This window comes from Globicephala melas, chromosome 12 (genome assembly GCF_963455315.2).
Source record: "Globicephala melas chromosome 12, mGloMel1.2, whole genome shotgun sequence".
In the NCBI taxonomy this organism is placed as follows: domain Eukaryota; kingdom Metazoa; phylum Chordata; class Mammalia; order Artiodactyla; family Delphinidae; genus Globicephala; species Globicephala melas.
The window spans coordinates 60,264,461-60,284,126 of record NC_083325.1 but is presented as its reverse complement, the minus strand read 5'-3'; the positions used below and the strand labels follow the sequence as shown (position 1 = coordinate 60,284,126).

The 19,666-nt window shown below is 47.0% G+C and overlaps 1 protein-coding gene across 1 annotated transcript in view; it reads left to right on the top strand.

The window, feature by feature from the left end:
* Positions 1–19,666, top strand: part of RMDN2 (regulator of microtubule dynamics 2) — a 242,192-nt gene that overhangs the window by 46,269 nt on the left and 176,257 nt on the right. Inside the window, exons 3-4 of the mRNA XM_060309718.2 lie at positions 2,684–2,853; positions 11,891–12,160. Coding sequence (XP_060165701.1) covers positions 12,153–12,160 — 8 coding nt within the window. The 5' untranslated portion in view covers positions 2,684–2,853; positions 11,891–12,152. The remainder of the gene's footprint in view (positions 1–2,683; positions 2,854–11,890; positions 12,161–19,666) is intronic.

Here is a 19,666-nt window from a genome sequence, read left to right as displayed (position 1 = left end):
TCAGGATGCCTGCATTTTCTCTTTACTAGGTTTGCAATTAAAACATTTATAGCTTCTCTGAAGCCCCACCTCCAGGGTTATACTGCCTGGAAATGACTTTGAGAATGTATTTTGGGGCAAAACAGATTTGTTGAAGACACTGTCCTCATAAGTGTGTAGCAATAACTACAGAAGGAATTATATTCCCACTTTGCTGTCCCAGTGTGGTTAGAGGAGATTCTAGAATTAGAAAAGAAACCCGAAAATGAAAGACCTGATCTAAGGGCTTAATTCTGCCCTTCAGGAAACAAAACACACAGAGTGGCCAGTGGTTCTTTAAAGATGTTCCCCATCAATCTTCCACCTCATGTTCATTTGGTCTGCCTTTGCCTGACTCTGTCTCATTTAACTTTTTGAAAAAAATTATTTTATCTACAGCCTAGAAACTCTGATACAGTTTGTCCACATCAAGGAAGTCTTTTACTTGGGAATAGTGCATTATCCTCGCCAGAGCACGGCTTCCTAGTCAGTGGACGTCATTTTATGTTTCTGTCTCTCTTCATTTGAAATACCTGGGATGTACCATCTTAAACAGAAATGCAACCATTCAAGGAGAGAGAGAAGGAACGCCTGAGCTGCCACAGGAAATGAGACAGGGCTGAGGCTGAGGCCGGGGCATTGGGGGGCACTGTAAATAAGGCAAAGGCCTGGGCAGAGCGACAAGAAATATTTGGCATTCCTGGCTTCCCACAAAGGGTAGGTCAAGGAGAGGGAATGGGCAGTTGGGCTGGACTGTACACCACAACTATTCTTTTTTGGGCTGAATCCAGTCCACTGTGTCACAGAAACGTCCCCAGTGGGAAGCTGCCACATTTATTCCACACTATGGCAAATGCTCAGGGTAATTAGAGCCGATGCCTGTCTGTACACAGGACAGGGTCAACGTCTGTGGCAAAGACAGCTGCTGGTTTCGAGGCTGCATGTTAAATCCACTTCGGCCAGCAACCGTCAAAGCCGTATTCAGAACACCATGTGTTTAAGGGATGCAGCACCAAAAGTCTGTTTCCACAGGTCCCAGTCAAAACAAAGTCCACTATTTCATGGTGTGCCCCCAGGAGGGCTGTTTCAGAACACTGCTGGCCGCTTTTTGGATTGAAATTTTGGAAGAGGAACCCTGCTTACTGTTCCCTGGGTAGTGAATTGAAGATGTGCCTCTCTTTTCTTTGAAACTCTGGGGGAAAAAGAATCCCACCTTATCATCAATAACAAAATAACTACACATACACCAAGATAAAAACAGCCATTCAGTTTAGAAGAGATTGCCCATCAAACAGGCTTTCTTCCTGCCTCCTTCTCTGGTCCTTTCAGGGTAATTCAGCTCCTGCTACAGGATCTATAAAATGCTGTATTGAGACTATTTCATTAGGTTTCCAGCAGTGGGAAATTCCAGCTACTGGGTATACCCAAGGCCCGTGTAAGCTCTTTTTTTTTTTTTTCTTAATTCAAGTCTCTGGCTATAGAACAAATAGCAGAGCTTACTGTTGCTGGATGTCTAATTTCCTCAAGTACTTCTGAGGCAAACGTTGCAGAACAAGAGGTGAACAGAGTACACGTGGAAAACGGGACACCATGACCCAAGAGTCAGCAGGTAGTTGGATGGCTTGTAAACCTTCTCCTCTGAGTCATTCAGATAAGCAGGTCTTAGGTGATAAACCCAAGAGGGTGCCTCTCAGAGCAGCGGGATGGCCTTCCTGTCCCCTCCTCCACTCTGTCTACATGGCCCAGAGTGAAGTGGCGATTTGGTAATTGTGTTAAAAGTTTGATATGCTGCAGAAGTTGCTTTGGAATTGTTTTTATTTTTGTTTCATTCAAATGAACAAGTAATCTTTTTTTTTTTTTTTTTTGTGGTACGTGGGCCTCTCACTGTTGTGGCCTCTCCTGTTGCGGAGCACAGGCTCAGCGGCCATGGCTCACGGGCCCAGCCGCTCCGCGGCATGTGGGATCCTCCCGGACCAGGGCACGAACCCGTGTCCCCGGCATCAGCAGGCGGACTCTCAACCACTGCGCCACCAGGGAAGCCCCTGAACAAGTAATCTTGATAGAGTGGCCATATGCATTTCCTGAGACAGTCTTAATATCTAATATTTTGTTTGATCATCCCTATAAGTGCCCCAGAATCATGTCCCCTCAAGTTTTGGTTCAGAAAACATGATGGGGGGAATCTTGGCGCATCTGTGTATTTTTCAGGAAGAGTAAAGAAGTAGGAGAGAAGGGAGGGCAGGCGTGGAATGCCTCCTTGGTGACAGGGAACATGCCAGAAATTTGCACGGTTAGTATAACAGTGGTAATTTATAAATTAGGAAACTCGCTCAGAGAAATGCAGTGACCTGCCCAAAGTACCTGGCTATGAAGCGATGAAACAAAGCTTCGAATCCAGATCTGTCTGACTCCAATACCCATGGCTTTTCGACCATTGTATAAACTGCTGATTCTGTTTCTAGGGAGCCTGATCCTTCTTAAGGAGGTAAGATTTATAAGCATGAAAACTCTAAACAATAAAGATGGGAATAATGTGTTACATTATGACAAATGGTCAATTCTATTAATCAGATAACTTACTCATCTGTTGCAAAATATGGTCCATATACACACCCAAGTTGAATTCCCAGCAGAATAAATTTCCTTTTTTAAATTATTTGTTTAGGAGAATCCCAAAAGCAATGCAGCCCAGAGTATGAACACCACGTCAAGACCCTCCAGTCAAGACCCTGGCTCTGCTCAGGAGGCCAGCCGTCTGTCAGTGTCACGCTGCATGCTTGATGATGGCGCAATGCTGCAGAGATGGAGGGAGTGCCGAGGACTGCCCACTGACAGGTAGTTAGGGCCGTAATGCTTTACAATTACTGTCTACAATCAACATCTTGCATTCCTTAAACAGTCCCTGGTTACCTGTTGTGTACGAAGCACGATGTTGAAGATGCTGGGGCTGGAGGGAGACATAAGACCCAGTCTCCACTCTCCAAGGGTTTACAGAAGAAGGAGGTATGACCGTGTAAGAAAATGCCAGATGATAGATACAAACAGTTAACTCTGGCAACTCCAGAGGGGAGTGATGTCACTGCATCTAATGGGAAAATCAGTGGAGGAGGCATCTGACATAGGCCTTGAAGTATGTGTAGGAGCCCAACAGACAGGCGTGGGGAGAAAAAAAACAGAAGCGAATGCTCACAGTGGGAGGAGAACAGGATCTGTCAAAATAGCAAGTCATCCAGCTTGTCTGGATTGTCAAATATATGAGAGGGAGTATTAGGAATAAGACTTATTTTCTGGGCTTGCCCTTCACCTTGAACTTCAGTTGAGATACGATTCATCACTTTTGGCTTGTCCTCCTAAGCAGGACCAGACTCCCCCAGTCAGTAGGCAGCACTGGCCAGCAGCCCAGCCGCTCTCCTGTGTGTGTGCATATGTGGGCCAGCGACGCAGGGGGTCAAGGCTGTTTCCTCACTCAGAAACTCGTCTGGTTCATGAGCACTAGCCTCGCTGGCCTGGAAAGCTGATCTGGTTTCCTTTTTGACCCCCTTTTTTCTCTGTCCTGAAGCTCTGATCCCCTGGACAGAAGGCTGGGTCAGCTTGGCTTGTAGCCAGCAGACACCGAAGAGGCCACCATTCACAGGGACCCTTCTCCTCTCAGCCCCCCAACACTCCTAGGGTGGGCAGCCAGCATCGCTTTCCCTCTGGTTCCAGGCAATGTCTACCTATCAGTTAAGCTGTAAGATGTTTGTCCTGGGGATGTTTGAGGGTTTGAGGGTCAGTCGGAGGTTTAAAACAAACAAAACAAAACAAATTCTGCCTCACTGAATCTTAAATTGTTGACTGCTGGTAAAGTATCTTCTAAAAACATATCAGGCACAGTCACCCATGCACCCAATCAGTGAACAGAAGTGAGCAACTAAAAGCCTGCTTTAGCTCTTTCCTCATTTCATTGCCTCATCAAAGTGTCTGGTTCTCAGCTTGACCCCAACTTATCAGCTGTGATGCCTGCCCCACATCAACACTGGCCAGTGAGTTGTTAGAAATGCAGATCCTGGGGCTCATCCCAGACTTGGTGAATCATAATCCCCGGGCTGAGAGATAGGCCTGAGGGTTTTATTTTGTATATATCTTCCCCAAGTGATCATGATACACAGTCAGGATGGAAAATCACTGCCTCTGGCAAATGCCTTATAACTTTTTGCATTTCAGTTCCCTGTCCATTGCATCCTAGAATTTCAAGAGTTAGAAGGGATCTTGAAGATCAGTTAGTCCATCACTTTTTAATCTCATGGTAGCAAGAAGGCAGTCTAGGAGCTGGGGATGTAGTGGGCAGTGTTTCCCTAAGTACATGACCAGTCTATGCTTCTCTTGGAGCATAGACTAGCATCTCACTGCCTGAAGAACACAGCATGGGAAAGGCTGAGTACTTCATCCTCTTTATGTTGTCAAAGAAGGGAGAAGTGACCTGCCGGATGGCACATGGCTCTGGACCTCCAGCCTTACTTCCCCCTGCCTGGGTTGCTTCTGGCTGATCCTACCATCTCCAGCTTGGAGTTAAGATGGCATGCTGCAAACAGATGTGACACTTGTGGGAACACCGTGTTCTAGAAGTGTGTGAGGTGATGTATGCAGTGAGCTGGGGTGACCTGGCCTTTATCTGAGCAATGCCTTGTGACCATGGCAAACACTGAAATCACAGAGCATCTTAGAATCACTGAAGAAAGGAGAATTTTTTCCCCCAGAAGAAATTCCAGATCTTGGGAGTTGGAAATCAAGAATCGTTTATTTCCACCCCAGGTCGAGCACCGCTTCCTTGTTGGATTCTGTGCTCTAGCACAGAAGTCAGCCTCCAAACCCAGGGGCTGTCTAGGCTGAGCTCCTGCCAATGGTCAATCAGGAGTAGATGCTTGTAGCAGAGGAAACTGGGCAGTCAGAAGACCAGAGTGGAAGCAAAAGGCAGCTGGGAGGGTAGGCAGACAGATTGAACCGTTTTGGTCCCTCTCAGGCCCAGAGCTGTGGCTGCACTTGATGCTCCTCATGCCATCAATAAAATGGACCCCTCGGGCTTCCCTGGTGGCGCAGTGGTTGGGAGTCTGCCTGCCGATGCAGGGGACACGGTTTCGTGCCCTGGTCCGGGAGGATCCCACGTGCCGTGGAGCGGCTGGGCCCGTGAGCCGTGGCCACTGAGCCTGCGTGTCCGGAGCCTGTGCTCCGCAACGGGAGAGGCCACAACAGTGAGAGGCCCGCGTACCGCAAAAAAAAAAAAAAAAAAAAGGGACCCCTCATCTAATGATGCAAGAACTACAGAGTTACCTGCTTTACCACCTCAGGTAATCTAGCCTGGTGCCTTGTTCATGCAAATTGTTCACTGACTGCGTACGAATAATGATGGAATAATGATGGACTAAATGTGACACAGCAGGGGACCTTTCCATCTTCAGAGGAAAACTGTTCTTACACTCTCTTAGGGAAATCTCCTTCTCTACTAGGGGGCAAATCTCTCTGGCTACTTGAGGCTGCCTGCTGAGTCCCATCCCTGCTCAACCCATCAGGCAGAGGCAGAGCTGTTCCTGAATACACCCCCTCCCCACCAACATACACACACGTAATCCGTTTACTTTCAGATCCTTGCCCAGAACCCTCCAGGAGCCCAGACCAGGTCCTGGGTTCCCAGGTCCAAAATTTTTGTAGCAAGCCAAGCTTTTCTAACCTGAAACTTTTAATAGCAAATAAATAAAACGATCCAGGCTCCAAATGGCCCAGGCACAGCCACCCTATTTAGGGCTGTGAATATCACAATAGGTGATTGTTTTAAAGTGTTTTAATGATTCTCAAAACATCCTACATAATATCAGCCTCCACTTCAGGCCTCCTGACAGGCTCCAGTAAAAAACATGAGTTTACAGGAATAAAACAGCTTGCTCAGGAGTAATTGAGTGGAATTAGAATGAACAGACAGGAAAGAAAAATTGGTGCTTGGGTCACAAGGAACTTTTTGTTAGGAACGCTCTGGGGGATTTGGTGGGATGTAGTCCCGCTGACTAATCACCAGTATAGAAAGTTTACAGTCTCTCCGCCATGCCAACGTCTTTAATAACTTGAGAAGCATGAGAGGTGGCTGTTAATTTCAAAGACAGTTACATGAAGTTTTATTGAATGTGGTGCAGAGTATATAGTAAGCAGCCTGTGAAATAATGAACCCTTTAAAGAGGGCTTCTGAGCCAAAAGAACAGTGATTTTTCTTCTGTTGTTGGAAGGCAGGAAAGTGTATATGAAGTAGGATCTCTCCATCGCACACGGGATGGGCCGTTTTCTTCATCTGGGGCATCTGCGGTGCCAAGAGGCATGAATGTTCAGATGGACTGAGCTTGGGTATTGTCACGACATGCCTCTGCCAGGAAGAGAGCAGAGTGGGAAGGAAGGGGTTAAATGGGCTGGGCACTGCCCCCCTCCCCCCATCCCCCAGTTCTCCTGTGCACATTGGCTCCTGGGCCTTCTCTCCTCACCCTTGACCGACAATGCTGGGTAGAGGTAGAGCCCCCTCATGTCCCCAGATGTCACGACGTGGACAAACTGGAGCTCAAACCAGTGGGTTCTTGGAATTAAAGAGAAAAAGAACCAACTTTGAAAAGAGCGAGACTTTCCACACTTCCCCAGGGGCGCTCTGGGGCAGGAGACCATGGCTGAGGAACAACGAGGGTACACATTGCCTTGCTGGTCTAGAGCCATTCACGATGGCCTGCTCTTACGTCTCCACACTCTAAGGAATGAACGGAGGAAGTGGGCAGGTGATGCGCCTGACACCTCTGAGCCGTGGTGACGGGGGCTGGGCTCTTCCTTCCCCTCCTAGGCAGCCATCAGTGATTTCAGCCCATGGAGAGCCCTGTGATTTATCATCCTCTGTCTCTCCCTCGCTCTACCTCCCTCCCCCCAAACTTTGAAGGCATCTATGAGTATGTGTGTGAAAAGGCTGAGATAGAGAAATCTGTCTAGTCCTCTTTGGAAATCGTCTGTTGTTTCCTCATCCTCTCATTTTTGTATTCGACATTCATCAAACACAGTGCCAAGAACCCGACAACAAATGTGAGAAAGGCTGACGAGTCTCCTCCAATCCCCACTGCCCCCACCAACAGGCAGGTCAGCCCCGCCTGGCTCAGCCGGCAGCCACGGGCAGGGACCGTGACGGTGGACCAGGCAGGTGCTCTCCCAACTGGGGAGCAGATGTGTCGCTGGCCTTTGCTGTCTGCGCCCTTCATTCTGCACTAGGTCTGCTGTGACTCACAACAATGGCTTTGGCCATGGGGCTCCCTGGGCTGAGGCTCAACGGGACCAAATCCTACTGACCAAGAAAACCAAAACGTAACAGAAAAACAGGTCTTCTCTGAGCCAGTACTATGGAGCAAAGGAAGTGATGTAAACAAAGAGATTAGTTAAAGGAAAAGGAGCTATTTCCTGCCTCAGCACTGGCAACAAGCATAGTCTTTCTCTTACTTAATTCAGCATGTTGTTAGCAACATGCCTTCTGGCTTCACTCGTATTTTTATTTTTCTTAAGACACATCTCTGCTCTTCACACGATAAGGCAATTTAGCTGTTTCCAGGGGTTCATTCTGCAATGTGCATCAAGTTTGACCTCTTCCTGAGCTGTAAGTGTTCAGTAGCCAAGGAAAACCCCTTCTAGAAGGTTTTGGGACCTGGTGAGCCCTGCAGGAAAGCTCACAGCCTCACTCCTCTCCAGCAGTTTGGGAGCTGCTGGGAGCCGCATCCGTGGGAGTCTGGAATGCTTAGGAAGGCGGCCTGCAGCCCACACTGTACTGGAGCTGCTCAAAGATTCTTGTTTGTCTAGGATGTAAAGAACCCAGAGAGCAGCCTTGTTTTAGGAAAGGAGGGAACTGCTTCTTCTAAAGCTGTCAGGAAACAAAGTGGTCTCTGGGGGTGAAATTTACTTTTTCACAGGACTTAACAAACAAAGGGATATTTAAATGTAGTTTTGAAGTTTTTAAGTTCTAATTGTTAGTGAGTCCCTGTCCTAGCGCTGTCTTAGGAGCACCTGGGGACGTGTCTGAATATAGGTTGCTGTTCCCTTCGTCCCACCTCCACCCCAGGAAGTGTCTTGAGTGAGGCTCAGGAATCTGGATTTTCACTGGACTCCTTAGTGATCTTTATGCAACCAGACCAGTGCCACTGTAAGTGAAGTGATGGTGAATGCTGTCACTCAGGGACTGCCTGCATGACAGGGACATCAGAAGGAGCTAAGACTGGAATGTTCTGGAGAAGCTCTTTTTTTCTTAGGAAAAGTGATCTTGGGGTTTTGGTATGGCAGGGGAGAGGGAATGCTGAGTCCCAGAAACTCCCAAGTCAGAGCTAAACACCACCTCCTTAAGGATGCCAGCCTGCTGACTCTCCATTCCTGGGCAGCTTGGTCAGGGAACTCCCAGCAGCCCCTAGAGATGCAGTCAGTGAGAGGAGGAGTGTAGGAAATGCCAGTGTGTGACAAATACCATCTCCGGAGAACACTGGTAAGATTCCCTGTAGATGCCCTGCGGGTCAAGCTGAGTAGCTGGGCTGGGGGCGGGAGGTGGGTATTTCTGAAGTCAGCCTGAGGCTCCACAGCGTCATCTTCTGTTGCCCTGGCTCCAGACCCATCTCACCTGTCAATGTGGCTTCTGCCAGGTGTGCCTGCACTTGCTGCCCAAGGCTCCTTGAGCTGCCCAGTGCACACACGAGCATGGGTGTTAACACACCTGTTCTGAGCCATCCCTTTGGGTTAGACTGAACCCGAGAGCGGCTGAAGGCATTTCTGATCATTTTGGGGTTTCTGTAATATGATCTCCCCTAGAAGCCCCTGACTATGAATGCTCCAGGGAACGAAGAGGCTTGCTTCCCGATGTAGAGCCCACTTGTCCACAAGGAAGGAAATGGCTTCTGAGCTAGAGTCCAGGGTTTGCTCTTTTTAACAGCAAACACTGTTACACGACCATTCAGAACTTCTCTTCCGGCCTACACGGGCCATGGATGTCTGAAATGGAGGGGCGCCTAAGTGGGTTAGATTCATGGCTGGGATCCGTCTTGGCCTCTGAGAAGACTGTGTTGCACCGCCAGGTATCTGAGCAGCTGGGACAGGTATGCCAGGTCAGTCCATCAACAACGATTCCAGAGCCTGTGCCATTGCCAGGCACTCACCTGGACTCCTTGTCTTGAGAATTAACTTTTAGAAAAGTCAGGGACACATAAGCTGTATTGCAGCCATATAACAGACTGTGACACCACCCAGACCCCCCTTTCCATCTCTGGCACTTATCAGACTTTGCAGAGTGAGTCTGGTTATAACAATTTTTGGAGGATTCAGACGACGTCTGGTTTAACACATCTCCACTCCCAATTTCCGTGAAGTTCTGTCTTTAAGGTGGGCCGACCGGGCTTATTGGCAGGTAAGGCACTACTGGCCTTACCTTGTAACGTTGGTTTGGGTATGTGGAAACCCCTTTTCTTTGAACCTAAGTGACAGTGGCAAGGATCATTTAGTTAAGAGGATCATCATCAGAGACGACCGGTTTGGGAGCTCAGAGAGTCATCACGTATGCCCATTATGTCCTCAACACGTCCCAGGCTCCGAGTAGAGAAGTGCTGGGGTTGCTTGCACTTAGCCAGGGCTTTGGAGGAAACGCTTCTTCCTCCCTCATCCACGCAGGAGAGTGTCACCCTGGCCCTCTGGCAGGAGCTCTGGAGAAAGTGTCCAGAGCAGGGAGCCTGCGTTGCTCCCTTGATACTGGTCTCTCGTCCCAGAGTCTCCAGGCTGGAGTGGGCAGTGGGTGGCTCAAGCCACTCCCGTCACCCTTCCCGTCTGAGTCAAGAGGAAGCAGATTCTGCTCCCCAAGGGGAAGCAGAACTAGAATTTCATCACGTATTCCTTCCTTCATTCATCTTCCCAATATTTATTGAGCCATTGCTCGGTGTCAGGCAGTCCCTTTGGAAGCCACCTGGTAGCTTGCCGGCCTGGATGCTGAATACACACTACAGGGGAGGCACTATCAAGATGAGGCCAGACAGGCCGGGTCAGGCCCTGGGACATCAGGTGTCAGGGCAAAGGTGAAGGGAGGCGTGCTCAGTGCAAGGCTTCGAGTGGTATCCAGGAAGATTGCAGGGCAGCTGTGAGGCGTGGGGGAGAGTTAACACCATGGAGCTCCCAGGGGTCTGTGGTCATAGCAGCCGGGAGAGCTGGTCCGCAGTGGCTCCTGCATCGAGCTGCTGCCAGCATGCCCGGCCCCACCCTAGTGCCCAGCTCGCCTGGATTGGGGGAGCAGGTACCGACTCAGAACAGACACTTCTCCCGGCAAGGGCAGCCTCGAAAGAGATCCAAATGCTTAGACCCCTGTGGTTTGTTCTCTGAGGTTAGCAAGGAGATCACAGGAGCCCTGACATCTGGGCCTTGCCCTAGAATGTTCTCTGTGGGAGTCTCCTTCCCATAGTTAGAAGGGGGCGCCCAGGGACAAGAGCCAGTGCCCCAGAGCCCCCTGCTCTGAGAAGTGGTGTGGAAGCATCCCTGTGGTTCCTCACTGCACGTGCTGTGAGACTGTGCCTCACTCAGCTCCGTTCCATCAGGGCCCCAGGCCTGTGTTTCCTCATCACAACGTGCTTGTCTTTCCCCAGGTTACAGCAAGATGAGGTTGAATGAGGCATTTTTGGATTTTTAAAGCTCTTAACTCCTCCCACTCCATAGATGCTGATAAAGATTTTTTATTTTTTAATCACAGGACTGTTTATAAGGCAGATTAAGCCTCATAAAGACTTAATAGGCTGAAATTGCTAAATCATCCAGTACTCAATAGTCTGCTACAAAACGCGGAAGTAAAAAGACCTTGAGCTGATTATGACATTCAAGTAATAAATCATTTTGATCAGAAAAGGATGCAAGAAAAGTGGCTGAAAGTCGGTCTCCCCAGCCACGTGGCTTTGATCTCTGGGAAAGTGACTATTCATGAAGACAGCAATCCATAGGTCTTGATTAGCCTGTTCAAACCGGTGACTGTGATTTCCCCATGGATACAGCACAATAAAGTCAGCAAGTGTTAGGCTGGGCTTTAAACAGCTGTCTTTTCAGAGAAAACTCAGTTGCATAAGGGGAAGGTTGCTGTGCCAGCCTAAAGACAACTGTTTACAAACATTGTACTTACTCTGTAGTCCAGGGAGGAATCTTGTTCAAGACGCAAAGAGGAAACAGATGACTCTAGTTTTAAATAAGATCCCTTTAATGAGCAGCAGCAAATCAGTACAAATGAGGGCAAGCATCCTTGACTGAGAGGATTTCCTCCTTCTGTTCTCCAAAATGCCACCAACCGGGCTATAGGCGGCTGTCTCCTAAACCGGGGGCTCTGGTTTCCATGGTGGTTGGGTCAATCTGGTAGATATTCAAACCCCTAAACCCACTTCTTCGTTTAAATCTCTGGGAGCTTGTCATATTTCTAGGCAGGCAGCTGGAATTTTCCCATGGTTCTGTTTTTCATATTTTTGCCAGTAAATGTAAACACAGCACCAGTCAAATGTTGAGTCCCCAGAATTTGCAGCAGGGCCCCCAGAGACTGGTTTGATGGGGAGCAAGCATGGACAGAAGCCCCCAGTCTTCCTGGGACAGTCCTGCTCTATGCCTGTTGTTCTAGAGTCCCACCTCATCTGCGTTTGCGCTCTCCAACATTTCCCGGTTTGCATGATGCATTACGGAACCACCCTGAAGGAGATCATTTCCCCAGTCCCGGGCATTATTTGAAGGAATTGATGTGCACAAGCCCTTTTGTTTGGATGAAGGATGAGAATTGCTTAAGTGGGTGGGCTTGAGTGAGGCCAAGGAAAGGGGCCCACTCTCGGCTCTGCTGTCTCCACAGGAATCACAGACTAAGTCAGAGGCTGAAGGCGCTCCACTCATGAGGGGTCTTGTGAGATTTGGGAGAGAAGGGCCGTCTCCACATCTTCTGGTGAACGCAGAGGCAGCATCTGACGGGGACCCAGCAGGTGCAGCAGCTGAGTGGCTGGGAAGCAGGCTCTGTCCTAGAGCTCTGGCTCCCTTCCTCCCAGGGCTTGACCAGAGGATGTGCACACTTGTTCCTGAGCACGGTCAGGAACCCCAGTAGTCACCAGGACGCCTGCATGAGAAGGTAGGATGCCTGAGATTGTGTTGAACTTACTGGATAAGCTTTAAACTTGTGTTCAAGAATTGGTTTAGAGACCCAGGTTTGCATCCTCCTTCTGGAGACCTCTGGGGATGCTGGTCCTCACCTGCCATGTTGGATCTCCATGGCCTCCAGGGGAGTCACTTTCCCTATTTAACCACACATTCCCTGCACAGATGGTATTTATGCTCAGGGGATGACTCACTCCTTATCAGCATACCTTTCTATAATAAATACTCTATCAAGTTCAAACTCACTGGGCTTCAGAGTGAGTTGGGTGGTATTAAAAGAACAACTTCTCCTTTTCTAGGAGCTCTGTAGATTTTTTGGAATTTACTCACAAGATCCACTTCTCTATGACTGTGACTATGTTAGACTTCTTTATTTAAGATCTGGGTTTCACTTAACCAATTCTTTCACTTAACTAGCTACATCATCTCAAGATTCTTATTGTCTCTGTGCCTCAATTTAATCACTTATAAATTAGAACAATATTACCGACTTCATAGAGTTTCCTGGAAGATGAAATGAAGTCATGGCCCAGAGAAAAGTTGAAACAAATATTTTTTGAATGAATAAATGACTAAAGCAATAATATAAATGTGAAAAATTATCAACCAACACATTGTACATGATGAGACTTGTATTTACTGACTGTTGTCTATGTATCAGAAACAGTTCTAAGTTCTTGAACACATACCGTCTTAAAGTTAAGTGAAGGAATTGGGATGCAAACCTATGTCTCGTGGGCACCCGAGATCATGATTTTAACTTTCACCTGTGTTGCCTCTTCTATACTGGTGCTAAACTGCTTTGTCACCAGGGACTCCCTGGGAAAGAATGACCAGGTTCTTTAACTCTGGCTGCCTTTACTTGAAAGTAAATTAGATTCCTATGGTTTTATAACTTACTGAGTTTAATAAGAAAAAATATTGCTATGACATGTGTTGATATGAACAAAGATTTTGGTGTCGGCACTAAGTAATCAATACCAAATATTGGAATCAAGTCCCCAGCATCTGTTAGTTGTTACTCTGAGCAGAGGATGTGTTAGGCTTATGCCTCAGAAATAACTTCATTGAAGTGGGGACAGAAACCAGTTGTTCTACCACCTGCCTTCTGGTTGGTGAAAACCCAGGTACATAATGATTTGACTCTACACCTGCACCAAATAGTGATACTCCCTCTCTGGTTGCTGGAAAGGGTTTCTGTTTTCTTGGATACAACGTTTCCCCAGGTTCTGATAGCCTCCAATGATTTTTGAATTCTTTCTCTTTCACTACAAAAGTGTGTACAAGCATTTGCTCAAAGCGGGTACAAGCATTTGCTCAGAACTGTGTTAGATTCTGTGTGGTTGCTTCCAAAAATAGTAGTCCTGGCCTTTGCTGTAAGAATCATGTTGGGAACTGTCATTTATTATGATGTTACTACATTCTAAGGGCTATGTTAGTTGCTTCATATATATTGTTATAGTCAGGGTAAGCTAGTAGCTAGTTTATGCTGTGGTAACAAACAACCCCAAAATCTTAGTAGCAAGTAAAAATTTACTTCTCAGTCTCATTAAATGTCTACTGCAGTTGGCTGGGGGGCTCTGCTCCACATTTCTTCATATGCTGACCTAGAATAAAAGAGCTTCTACCTGTTCCATCTATGACATTGCTGGTTGCCATGGCAAGAAGGGAGCACAATTGTGTCTTTCATTGGCTATTAAATGCTTCTGCATAGAGCAACACAGAATACTTCTGCTCTCATTTCATTGGCCAAACCAAGTCCCATGGTTAAGTCCGACTTCAAAGGACAGGGAAATGCTGTTTGACCATGTACCCAAAAGGAGGAAGGTGAGCATTGTTAGTGATGCACAGATGACCACCACACTTATGAGATCTGCCTTAAACCTCAGGACAGCTCAGTGAGGCGGGTCTGTTATCCTTCCCATGTTATAGATGGGGACACTAAGAGAGGTTAAGTAATTTTCCCAAGGTCACACAGCTAATGAGTAGAGGGAGAGGGACAGTATTTGAGCAGAGACCTGGAGCACAGGAGGGACCTTTTACAGGGCACCGTGCACATGGGGCAGGGTCCTCATGGATTCATTCTTCTTGACCACTCTGAGCTTCCCCACCTTTAGTTCTCCTTCTGTATTATGTTAGTGCTAAGCCATGGCTAAAATGTACGATCCCCAGACATCTTTATACCATATGAACTTGTATGACCCACTCAGGCTTCGCAGTACCTTGCACAGGTTGGTTATAGTGAAACAAGTCGGGGAATGGAGTTCAAGGTAAGTGGATCCCTGAGCTGGAAGGAACCTTAGAACGTCCTCTCTAGCTGCTTCATTTTAGAGGTGAGAAGGGTCTTGCCCATTAATCAAAAACCCATAACCTGACTTGCAATTCTGAGTGCTTTGATTGGTGGGACAGAGATATTCCTATGCATGATGTATTTTAAAAAAGAAGGAAAAAGGCGTGGAGTACAGCCCTGGTGGGCTATGATGTGCTTGAACTTGAACGGAGCTGTAACTGGGGATTAGGCCTGAGTGGAAAGGTTAGTATCTCCAGAGTCTGAGATTTCACAGAATCCCACCTCTGGAATTCTTGCATACGATATCAGAAAGTCTCCCTGAACGTTCTTAACTTTACCATCTTGAGCTCTTAAAGAAAGCAGTAATTGTATGTTCTGAAATCCAGAAAAGGAAAGGGGTGAGGGACATTGAGACCAGCCTTTCTAGCCCTGGCTAAGCCTCCACTGGCACAGGCTCCAGGGGTGAGCTTGCCTCTGTGGATTCCCAGCCGGGAAGCACCACCCTGGTTTATTTTCAGAGGTGGAAACTCAAGCAACAATTATCTCCTGTCACAGCAAATTAAAAGTCCAGGCTTACCCATCCCAGGAGCGGGCTGAGTGCAGCCAGTGGCCAGCAAAGGGCCATAATGACAGGCCGAGGTTGGTGCATTTCCTTTAAAGGCATGAGCCACTCACGAAACACACGAAGTAAACAGAGACATAAAAGTCCATGGAAAAGGCCCGCAAGTGAGAGCACGAGTCTGCACCAAGATCAGAGTGTATTTTGATTTTGCGGGGGATCGAAGACTGCGGCAGCAAGAAGTGCTCAGCAGAAGATGAGTTTGGGTCTGTGTTTAAGATAACGTGGGAGCTATTGTGCGTGACACTGCCCAGGGTGGGGGTGAGTGGCCCTGACTGTCACACACACACAGAGACACGTACACACACTCGTTGCTATGGCATCAAGAGCATTGCTCCCTTCCACTCACTCCTATCAGAATCTCCATCCCTGCCTGGACTCCTGCCTACCTTCCTGGGCACAGGGCAGCCTGGCCCTGCTGGCCAGTGTTTCTGCTGGCCCTGCTGGCCTCTCCTCTCTTACATTCTGTGCCTGCATTATTGCAGAGAACTTAAGCAAAAGTCACCTCTTTCAGGAAGTCCGCCAGGACTGGTGCTTCTCAGCTCCTGCATCTTCCCTTTGTGACTTCTTTTTGCAGCCAGCTCTGCCACTTTATGTCAGCGAGGACTTGTGGTTGTGTCAGTTTCTTGGGAGTTAGTTTGGCCTTTGTTACAGTATAAGATCTGCAGGAGTTGAGATTTTAATTTTTCCTTATTTTATGCCACACACGTTTAACTTTCAAAAAGTGTTTTCACATCTATCATCTAATTTTGTCTTCAGTGTTACCTGGTGAGGTCAGTGGGTGGGAAAAATCATTCCAATTATGGATGGGAACTTATACAGCAAGGTGGCTAAGAATGTGGGCTTTGGCTGGGGTGGGTTTCTGATCTCTCTAAGCCCCAGTTCTCTCATCTGTAAACAGGGATAAAAGTAGCTCCTGCCCATAGGTTATTTTAAGGATTAAATGAGATAACACGGTAGCGTGCTTACCTCACACAGAGAAAGTGCCCAGTAAAATTGTCATTATTATTATTTTTTTTTGCGGTACACGGGCCTCTCACTGCTGTGGCCTCTCCCGTTGTGGAGCACAGGCTCCGGACGCGCAGGCTCAGCGGCCATGGCTCACGGGCCCAGCCGCTCCGCGGCATGTGGAATCCTCCCAGACCGGGGCACGAACCCGCGTCCCCTGCGTCGGCAGGTGGACTCTCAACCACTGCGCCACCAGGGAAGACCCCAAACTGTCCTTATTTCAATGGTGCTGCAGCTCAGACTCAGAGAACTTCATGTATAAGGGGTGGTAGGAAAGACAGAGGGAGTTGGAGACAGCAGATTCTCTTTGGGCAAATTACTTTGCCTCTCTGAACCTCAGCTTCTTCATCTTAGATAGTAACAATGTCATTTGTCACATATGTCACAGCAGGCTTGGGAGGATTAATTCAAAACTACTTTTGAAAGCATATTGTAAATTGAGACAAATATATTAATTTATTAATCTGCCTAAATTCATGCAGCCTTTCAGTACTGGAGCCAGATTTCCTTATTCCTGGTGACCTTTCCAGCAGGTGTGCTTTCCTCTGGAATCCCCTAGGAGTCCCCATAAATTCTGCTGACTGCCTGTGGGCTGGATAGGGGGGCTGCACACCACAGCTCTGAGCAAGGGGTGCCCCCAGCCTGCCGCCCCTCCCTTTCTCCTGGCTGCCCTCATAGGCAATGGGATTGTGCAGAAAAAGCAGAGCTCAGAAACAAACAGCCATTTCTGCTGTCCCGACTCCTTTGCCTTATCTCTGCTGTTGGCCAAGAGAACAGGATGGGAGGGTGAGAGAGACCTAACAAAAACGGATCTTAGCCACTGGGAGGAAGCTTAGAATCTACACAGCAATCTGCACCCCTTACACTTCACAAGTGACTTGTGACCCCCGTTACTAATCTCACTGTGCTTAAGGACAAGTGGATATATGTGGGAATATTTTACTAGCATTTTCCCATTGGCCCATGGATTAATTTCTCTAAAGCCAGCATCTTTTGGGCCTGCAGGGAGAACGTGGTCGGGTCTCCACTGCGTGAAGTCACTTCAGTCTTTTCCCCCCACCAATGAGGAAGTCCAAGATCAGAACTACCGGGGGTCTGAGAAGTACCCAGAGGCTTTCCCTGCTCAGAGAAGAGCAGGTTGCTTCGGACATTTCACATTGGTTGTGAAGTTCTTCAGGGATTGTCTGAGCCCCTTCAGACCACAGTTCTTCTGAGATGTTGACCCAGACAGGGTCAGGTCTGCAGTAGTCAGTTCAGCCTACCCTGAAATATCTTGTTTCCATCCTTCCTGCTTCTGTATCCCCTTTCCTAAGCATTATTTGCTCCAGAACAATTTAGAGGTCTCTGAAAAACTGATTAGATGTGATGAGATAACCCTGTTCTCTCCACATGGCCAAATGGAGTGATGGAGGTCAAGGACTGAGAGATTTGGTCCCAAGCTTGACTGTGGACTCCCAGCATGATGTTGGGAATATTCCTGAGACCTTCTATCAGAAATAAAAGTTCTGGTCCTTTATTGGTCATAAAGATGAGGTAGGAATCAGTGAGACTCTGAGCTTGAGCCCCCTGTATGTAAGCTCCTACTATGTCTATTTTTTTTCCTTTTTTCTTTTTTTTAACATCTTTATTGGAGTATAATTGCTTTACAATGGCGCATTGTTTCTGCTTTATAACAAAGTGAATCAGCTATACATATACATATATCCCCATATCTCCTCCCTCTTGAGTCTCCCTCCCACCCTCCCTATCCCACCCCTCTAGGTGGTCACAAAGCACCGAGCTGATCTCCCTGTGCTATGCGGCTGCTTCCCACTACCTATCTATTTTACATTTGGTAGTGTATATATAAATCCATGCCACTCTCCCACTTTGTCCCAGCTTACCCTTCCCCCTCCCCGTGTCCTCAAGTCCATTCTCTACGTCTACGTCTTTATTCCTGTCCTACCCCTAGGTTCTTCACAACCATTTCTTTCTTTTTTTTTTTTAGATTCCATATATATGTGTTAGCATACGGTATTTGTTTTTCTCTTTCTGACTTACTTCACTCTGTATGACAGACTCTAGGTCCATCCACCTCACTACAAATAGTTCAATTTCGTTTCTTTTTATGGCTGGGTAATATTCCATTGCATATATGTGCCACATCTTCTTTATCCATTCATCTGTCGATGGACAGTTAGGTTGCTTCCCATGTCCTGGCAATTGTAAATAGAGTTGCAATGAACACTGTGGTACATGACTCTTTTTGAATTATGGTTTTCTCAGGGTATATGCCCAGTAGTGGGATTGCTGGGTCATATGGTAGTTCTATTTTTAGTTTTTTAAGGAACCTCCATACTGTTCTCCATAGTGGCAGTATCAATTTACACTCCCACCAACAGTACAAGAGGGTTCCCTTTTCTGCACACCCTCTCCAGGATTTATTGTTTCTAGATTTTTTGATGATGGCCATTCTGACTGGTGTGAGATGATATCTCATTGTAGTTTTGATTTGCATTTCTCTAATGATTAGTAATGTTGAGCATCCTTTCATGTGTTTGTTGGCAATCTGTATGTCTTCTTTGGAGAAATGTCTATTTAGGTCTTCTGCCCATTTTTGGATTGGGTTGTTTGTTTTTTTGATATTGAGCTGCATGAGCTACTTGTAAATTTTGGAGATTAATCCTTTGTCAGTTGCTTCACTTGCAAATATTTTCTCCCATTCTGCGGGAGAAACCCTCCCATTCTGAGGGTTGTCTTTTCGTCTTGTTTATGGTTTCCTTTGCTGTGCAAAAGCTTTTAAGTTTCATTAGGTCCCATCTATTTATTTTTGTTTTTAATTTCCATTTCTCTAGGAGGTGGGTCAAAAAGGATCTTGCTGTGATTTATGTCATAGAGTGTTCTGCCTATGTTTTCCTCTAAGAGTTTGATAGTGTCTGGCCTTACATTTAGGTCTTTAATCCATTTTGAGTTTATTTTTGTGTATGGTGTTAGGGAGTGTTCTAATTTCATTCTTTTACATGTAGCTGTCCAGTTTTCTCAGCACCACTTACTGAAGAGACTGTCTTTTCTCCATTGTATATTCTTGCCTCCTTTGTCAAAAATCCTACTATGTCTATTAATCCAAACAATTATACATATTAGAGGAATAGGTCCTCACAAACTTATCAGTTCATGGTTCTATCTTTAGGCAAAAGGACCACCAGATGGTGTTGAATCAACCATAATTTAAAAGAGAAAGATGATGTCATGGGGTCCTTTTGATCAAGTCCTATCTGATTACAGTATCTATGCAAACTTATTGACACTATCCTAGCATCTTACCTTAGTCATGTATCGGTTATCCATTTCTGCTCAACAATCTATCCTAAAATTTAGTGGACTAAAACAACAATTATGTATTTGTTCATGATCCTGTAATTTGGGCCAAGCTCAACTGGACAGTTCCTCTGCTGGTCTCACCTGGGCTCATGTATGCTGCAGTCATTTAGCACGTGAGGGGGTAGGGAGTGAGGAGTGCTGACTAAGGGGCTGACCGTTCCAGATGGCCTCAGTCGTGTGTCTGGGGCCTCAGTGGTGATGAC